The sequence below is a fragment of the Triplophysa dalaica genome, chromosome 15, assembly GCF_015846415.1.
Source record: "Triplophysa dalaica isolate WHDGS20190420 chromosome 15, ASM1584641v1, whole genome shotgun sequence".
Taxonomy (NCBI): Eukaryota; Metazoa; Chordata; class Actinopteri; order Cypriniformes; family Nemacheilidae; genus Triplophysa; species Triplophysa dalaica.
Window position 1 is genome coordinate 20544077 of NC_079556.1, and position 7999 is coordinate 20552075.

Here is a 7999-nt window from a genome sequence, read left to right on the forward strand (position 1 = left end):
ACGATCATATTGTTGGCATCACCTTCAGAGCGTTTCTCCCCCAGTTGTTCAAAATTCCAGTGCTCATGCATTTAAAATGTGAAACTGTAATATGCAAGCATGTCATTTTAAGTGGGGTTTATAGATTTATAGTTTTATTTGTTTTATAGTTCTCACCCAGTTGACGTGAATGATCTGCAAGACTAAACACAGCGTCAGGTCGTCTCATTACAGTGCCAACACAGCAGCTCATGACGTACGGTACACAGACAATATTACACATCCCAGAATAGAAAAGTTCAGTGTTTCCTCCTCTCAGAAACACGAAGGAACCGTGTTATCTGAAAACACACAGGAACGATGTCCGATGAGAAATGTTTAGTTGCTCCAGACAACAATTGGGAAAAGAGGAAGGCAAGCAATCAGACTTTATCACATTGATTTTCACACCTTTATTTACCCCGAGCCGAAGAGACGGGCTGCATTTGCATACTGATTTGTGTAACCCAGATAAAAGGCAGAATTTCTAATTATTGAATATATCTTGGGACCCTCCGCTTGATCTGTGCAATAATGTCACGTAATTGCATAAGTTGGGAATGGGGGATGGAAGCGCTCGCTGAAGATTACAATCCTGTCACACTTACACCATACGATGTCAATACAGAGCTGGTATATTCACCGACACTTTATTGACCTGTGGATTCATAGATTTACGTCAACCGTGGACGAGCTGAACCAATTTAAACAAAACAAGAACTAATAATACAGTTCACAAAATTAGATTTTGGTTTTAAATGAACATGTGTTAATGATGTTTGTACATTTCTGAGGATTTTTAAACATGCTGGAATCAAAATGTGTGTTGCTTTGTGAAACATTATTTGAAGATACTAATATTGGATTCGGTTTAAAACCAGATGATTTCATTATTACTTTCTTAAAATCACCAGCATGGAAAAATATTGTAATATACTCTATTATTTACCACAGTAAATAGTAGCACACTGCACTATATATTGTAGTAGCCTATATATTTATAGTGTAGTATACTAACGTATTATGTATCTCTGCCTATAGAGAGACTATAAAAATGTATAACATTTTGATTAACTGCAGTATACTTTCCTATTTACTATCGTAAGGTGTAAAAACGTCATAGTATCTGGGAATTTTACTACAGTTTACTATGGTAAATACTGTAGTAGCACAGTATTCTAAAGTGAATTTTGTCTTAAAAACCCAACTTGATTTTTATACTTGTAACAAGCCTTTAATTCAACATTTCGCTATCACAAACGCCAAACTATGACTCAGTGTCTGTGAATCTGAAAATCTTGGCTGAATCATTTCTAAACCCGCTGAGATAAGTCTAGTTGACTAGAAAGAATCTGATGATCAGATGCCACTGAAGATAGAAACTGAGCTCTTTCATAGATAAAGCATCATAACACTGTGTTGTTGAACAGTATTGTACAGATTCTGATGTCGTTTTTTGTTTTTATCCATATCGCCGTGTTTTTCGATCAAAGAAACCTTGAATAAATTCAGCGAAGGCTTAGACATTCAGCCCACACGCCGGACGTCGTCTGTCCGCTGTCACTCGGCATTAACAGCATCTCTCCTGCCATTATCCATACACGTCCTAATTGAAATGCCAGGCTGTAGTTAAATGTACGTGGACACGAGCAGAATAGTGGATTATATCAAGCGCTCTGTCTATTGTTACTCACACAATGCGGTGAAACGGCGCTTTTATTGAGCAGGCATGAAGCTGAAGTGCTCCACTTGAATAATGTATCAGTCTCTGCTTATTCTCCATGTAAATACCGAGCGCTCAGAGAAAGTCAGTCCGGTGTTCTGCCGGAGCGTTATGTAAAGCAGCGAGGGGCCCGGTGAGAACACGCTTGCTGTTTGTGAATCAAGTTTCACGAGGCGCGATCCGAATCGGAGCGTTCTGTGCCTGCGTCTGTATTTTGAGTCTCATCCGTTTTATAAGCTTGTTCTGTAAGGTATCTTACGGCCAAAAGCAATTCATCAAATGGAGTAAAAGATGATTTTATAAATGAAGTGATTTATTGAGCGTTCCTCTGATAACTTTGATGGATTCAGTGCTGGGCTGTTGCTCGCCGGTTCTCATTGAGTTATTTTTGCAGAATCAGACAGATGTGATGTGATGTGGGCTGGAAACCCACTCAACTCTTTTATTTTCTGTCTGTCTGTGATCAGGTAACATCGAGTACAGCTGTCCGGCCACCAATGAGTGTGAGATCACCAAACGAAGACGCAAGTCATGTCAAGCGTGTCGCTTCATGAAGTGTCTTAAAGTGGGCATGTTAAAAGAAGGTGAGGTGCTCCTGTCGCACACAACAATATAACACATGACTTTAACATTCAATATCTCATCATCTGACACGGAGTCACATTCAGACCCTTAATGTGAAATATATGTTTAGTCTTCAAGTTTTTAAGTCTTTAATGTTTAGTCTTTCAAACAAGATATATACTCAACTGAGAAACATAATTTTGTCTCGTCTTTGCTTCTTTTGAATGAGATGATTCCTTCAATCTGATCACACACATTGTATGAATTCATATTATGTGTATCATTCTCAGATTTTCATTACGCAATAATCATGGCCAAAAGATATTATGGCAATATCCATTGAAATTTAATTTTTATTGGTGTTTACATTTCTTGCTTCGTTGAATTGTTTTAATTTTGTCAAATTTAATTATATTTTGTCGGAGCCATTAGCCTCATGGGCCGTGCTCCGACATGTGGGGCGGTTGCGGATCGGGCGACCCGGGTTCGAGTCCCGTCTCGTGGTCCTTTCCCGAACCCCCCTTTCTCTCTCTCCCACTTCGCTTCCTGTCCCCTCTCTCACTTAACTGTACAAATAAAGTAAAAATGACAAAAATAAATCTTAAAAAAATATAAATATGTATTATATTTTGATGCAAAATGTTAAACAGGTGTTAACCAAACGTGTTTTGATGAATTATTTATAATATTATCATCACATTATTTATATCATGATAACGCTCAATACCGGTATATTGTGACAGCCCCTGAAGCGATCGTATTAAAATGAACAGTACAAATGACGTTTTACAAATTTATGAGAATTAGCCAGTTTAAAAAATAGTTACATATTGCTAAGACATTTTTGTGTTTTTATTAACCAATTGGGCAACAGCTATTGCTTATTTAAAAAAACACATCACAAAATTCTATTCGATTTCTCAGGAACAAAGACATGCAGTAAATGTTTTTTCGCACCCGAAGTGAATCTATCTTGCTTTAAGGATGTTAAGATAGTTGTTTTGGCAAATGAGACAACAAACCGAGTGGTCATTTTTCGCGGTGCTTTCATTACGCCATACTGTTATTTAACGTTGTAATGTTATTTTCCAGTTATTTATGTGTGTGTGCAGACAGTACCACATCCATTCTGTAAATCACACCTCAGACTTCACCAGTGTGTGTGTGTGTGTGTGTATAAATGTGTGTGTGATGATGACACAAGCTCGCCAGAGCACATGAGTGATGTTAAAGTCGCTGGCTGGCGTGCCAGTGGACCCGTGTCAAAGCCGTACTGGACCTGAGGGGCTGTTGGCACGACCTGCGGCCCCCCCTCCCGTCTCTCACAGTAACACAGCAGTAAATAATCACGGCTGTTGGGCAGAGAGACACAAATATGCTGAATAGGTCGATCCGTGCGTCTGACTAATAGAAGTGTAACAGTATTCCAACTGGAAAGGCTTCTGTCCCACGACACTCGCTCCGAGAGCTCAGCTCTCCGCGACGTATTGATCCGCTAAATGTTTTCCGAACATCTCGGCTCTCTTCCGGTGATGCTTTTTCAACATCCTACCATCTGGGAAATCAGGGACCATTAAACACACTGACAAATCTTTCTCTTTTTCTTTCTCTTTCTTTAATCAACTCATATTTTGTTATACTGTATAAACACTAAGGAAGGGGGAACAGGAGATCTTGATGGTGGGTCTGTGATGGTCTGTCGTTCATCCACAATGCATCAGTCTATATGAAGCTGAATGATGTAACAGAATCTCTCAGCTGCGTGAGACACAGAATGAATCGCATTACTAGCTGATGAAAAATTAATGCAAATATGTCATCTCCAGGAATAAGAGAACAGAAAACAGAGAAGGAGAGATTGTCATAAATGAATCACATGTGTCCTGTTTAAGTAATGGATTGAGTTAAGGTGACATCAGCGCATGCGACTGCGTTACACAGCGCATGCAGATCAATTTGAATGCATGTTTACAATATGAAAAAGGTTATTTTCACTTGAAAACCTTAAACGGCGGATTCTAATCCTCATGAGAATGAGCACGCAGAGCTGTCACCTTCAGATGAAGGATTAATCTAAAATATACTGCATACGTGAATATACTGTAGTATTAATACTAGAATAACATGTGTATACTATAAAGAAATGTACATTTATGCATTTAAAAGAAACTTTTATCCGATGCGAATTACAGTGCGTTCAAGAATGCATTTTACTAGTTTGTATTACAAATAACATTCGTACACAGCCGAAGATAAGATTTTTTAATAATGTAAATGTAAAATGTACTATTACTGAAGAAAATCGAATAATGAAAAATGAATAGACTTAACCCAAACTTTTATGTCATTTATAGTATTATTATATTATGTTAGATTAGATTGGATTAGATTGTATTTATGGATAAATATGTGTGTCCAAACTTCTATAAATTAAACACTATACTGTTAAACAATGTAATAATAAGCAAAAATAATGTAAAAATGTAGTAAACAAATCAAATTAAATGTGCACACTTTAATATAATAAATAGTAAATTGTAATATAATTAAATACTTACTTATACACTCACATCTCATATTATATAAAATATAAGTCCAATCAAATCTAGTGTAAGTAATAATACAGTAATAACCAGCGAATAAAAGTGTTATAATAAGCAAATTAATAAAAAATGTTCATGTCAAAAATAATATACTATTATTTAATGTTAGGTTTAATATACTGTTGTGTATGATGTGCCTTGAGGTTTTTGAGCAGCTGATAGTTGTGAGTGCTCATTAAACATCATTCCTAACATCGCTTGACCATCGCTCTGTAACGTCCTCACCGGGTAAGTTAGCAGTCAGTTCCATGTTAACCGGCTTAACCAGTCACCATCAAAAAGAGTTCATAGATTTCTCAAATATGCCGGCGTGACAAGGCATCTCGCCGCCCGTTCGCTGTCTTTCCTCGATGCAAGGTCACCGTCTGTCTGCTTGCTAACTCTACGTGAGCGCCAAATCAATCAGCCTGTTCAAGGAGACGAGAAAATGACACACGGAGCATCACGTCTGTCCACGTGACACCTCATTCCGTGACCGCAGCCAATGATAGAGCAGAGCGAAGGTCACGTGACGTGTACGAGCCGAACCATGCGTGAACTTTTCATTCGGATCACATCCACAAACCTGAAAAACGTGCATTTTGCTTACATCAAAAATACATAAAAATGAGAAAATGAAATAATTCTGCATAAATGAAATAATTTGCTTGCCATTATTTCTGGATTTCATGCCAGATCTTGCTGGCAGAAAACAACTTTAAACAGGATTGAGGGAAGAATGTTTTTTAAAGCAGATAGTTCAGAGCTTGAAGGCCGAGAGCGTTTATATCTGTCAGATGTCCTGCAGGATCTTGGATCCGCTTCGTTCCCTCAAAACAGGAAGTGATCGATAAAAAGAGTCGAATATCAGGGACTACAGGTTTTTTCCTCTGATCAATGGAGCTGGGAACAGAGGAACGGATACTATTGAGAGATTACACTGACGGAATCTGATAAATCCACATCTCACACATACTCCAGCTTCACAATGACATCACAGAAATGTCTTATAACATGCACACATTTCATTTGCTGATCCATGTTTTCTTTTTTCTGACAAGCACATAGATTCTGAATTTTTAAGATGAAATTCAAGTTTGTGATTTATACTGTCGGACAAAAATTCATTATTTCTTACTCACTATTATAGTCTTGTTTTCCAATACAAATATCTAGAAATTCTTTAATAGAGATGTTCAATTGGAGCAAAAAGAAATTCAGAATGATTCAAATTTAAGTGAGTTTATGCCTTAAACAATCAAAAACATTTGACAAAAAAATTAAAATAATTCCAGTTACAAGACCTCCCTGTGTCAAATTTTTGTTTAAAGACATCCCAGAGCTTTTTTTGATGCCTCCTCATAGACGTCATGGTAATATTATAGTAAGACATTGTGAAAATGGTTCATCTGATCATAAAGGTTCAATTAATATTAATGAAGCGATGAGTGAAACCAAAAAGAAGCCAAAATATTGATTTTAATTAACATATTCTTCTCTTCACTCCGAGACACTGATGTGCGTTCATGAGAGCACATCGAACCTTGCGCATTGGGGTTGTGTGCCGAACGCCGCATGCGGTCTGCTCTCATGCATGCACCACGAGCGCTCCACGACGCATGCAGATCCAGGTTGCATGCTGGAACGCTGCATAATGCAAACATTGGGGCACAACCTGGATGTGCATGCGTCGTGGTCCTCTTGCAAATGTCCGTCAGAGAATAAGATGATTAAAGTTGTTATTTTGATTTCTTTTGCGCATATAAAGTACTCAATCTTCAAAATGATCTTAATCTGTTGTTATAAAGACGCAGGGAGGAAAAATGACAACATTTAGATTTTAAATGATATATCCCTTTAAATTGCCACATTTGTAAATGAATAAATATAAGTCTTGGCTATATATGCTAATAATTTAACTTTTTTCAGGAAATACGCTTTAACATATTTCAATTCATGGATTAAATATTTATACTGAAAGACTAGACAACAAATACAGACTACCGTGTTCTCGTATTCTACACAACGTTGTTGTGTGACTTCAGACACATATGAACGACCTTTATTGTTTTTGATTGGTTCTTTATCGTGTGTTTTAGTCTTTTTTGAAGTTTAAGAGCATCTGACAGCATTCGCTCTTTCAGCTCACGGAGTGTTTCAGTGCAGAATAAATTGAAGTGTGTGTTCTTGACGATGTGTGTAAAGTGAGTGTTTGAAGTGTGTTTCTGTCGGCTGTGTCCCTGGAGGTCCGCTCTGAACAGGTGAGGGGATTACAGCAGGCGTGAACATGTGTTTTCCAGCAGAAAGGACAGCTAGATCACTTCTCTGTGAAGACCACACGTTGTAAATCTTCTCTACAGGGACACTGAGCCATCACATATCTTTTCACACAACGGTTTCAATCGAATATTAATGAAAGAATTAAACAAAATATATGAGCTATGGGACTATTGCTGGTATTGACAACTAGAACCGTCATTATTGATATTGTGTTAATGTTACACGTATTGTCAATAATTCAGTGAGTACCCAGTGCCGACTTTTGCCACAGGAAGCACCACTCACATTTTCTTCAGAAATAGTTCAGTTTATCATTGTATCGTAAGAGAGTCACAAGAATTACAAACTCTTTCTCTGACTCACTCATATTTTAAATGTATTATTCATTGACAAATATGAAAAACCCTTTTAAAATTGAATTAATGATGCATTTGACTAATACCAATATTTATTATTTATATAAAAAAATATATTGCAATAATATAATTATTGTGATTTTTTGCAATATCACATATAGTGAAAACTATACTCTTTACTATGATTCTCATGGGCTCGGGACCTGCCCGAAGAAGCCCAGGCAGGTGTTTTTGGGTTAGCTGTTGGCTTTGTGACCCCCTCGCCATTCCTGCGCCCCGGGTTCCCTTGTCACCGCCCGTGAGGAAAAATGCCACGCGTCCGAGAGCTGCCAAACGGAGGCTCTTTGAAATAGTGCTGACGAGCGACGTTTTCAGAAGAGCTCGCCGGCCGCCATGAAAGGCCGAATTCGCCGGGGCCCCGTGAATTTCCTAGCTAAAAACGGGTCGGCTTAAGCCCCCTTAGGCACTGCCAACCA

General features: G+C 37.9%; 1 protein-coding gene across 7 annotated transcripts in view; it reads left to right on the top strand.

Annotated features, from left to right (window-relative positions):
• Positions 1–7999, top strand: part of esrrb (estrogen-related receptor beta) — a 78001-nt gene that overhangs the window by 52707 nt on the left and 17295 nt on the right. For all 7 annotated transcript variants that reach the window (XM_056767204.1, XM_056767201.1, XM_056767200.1 and 4 more), the window contains one exon: positions 2209–2325. In XM_056767204.1, coding sequence (XP_056623182.1) covers positions 2209–2325 — 117 coding nt within the window. The remainder of the gene's footprint in view (positions 1–2208; positions 2326–7999) is intronic.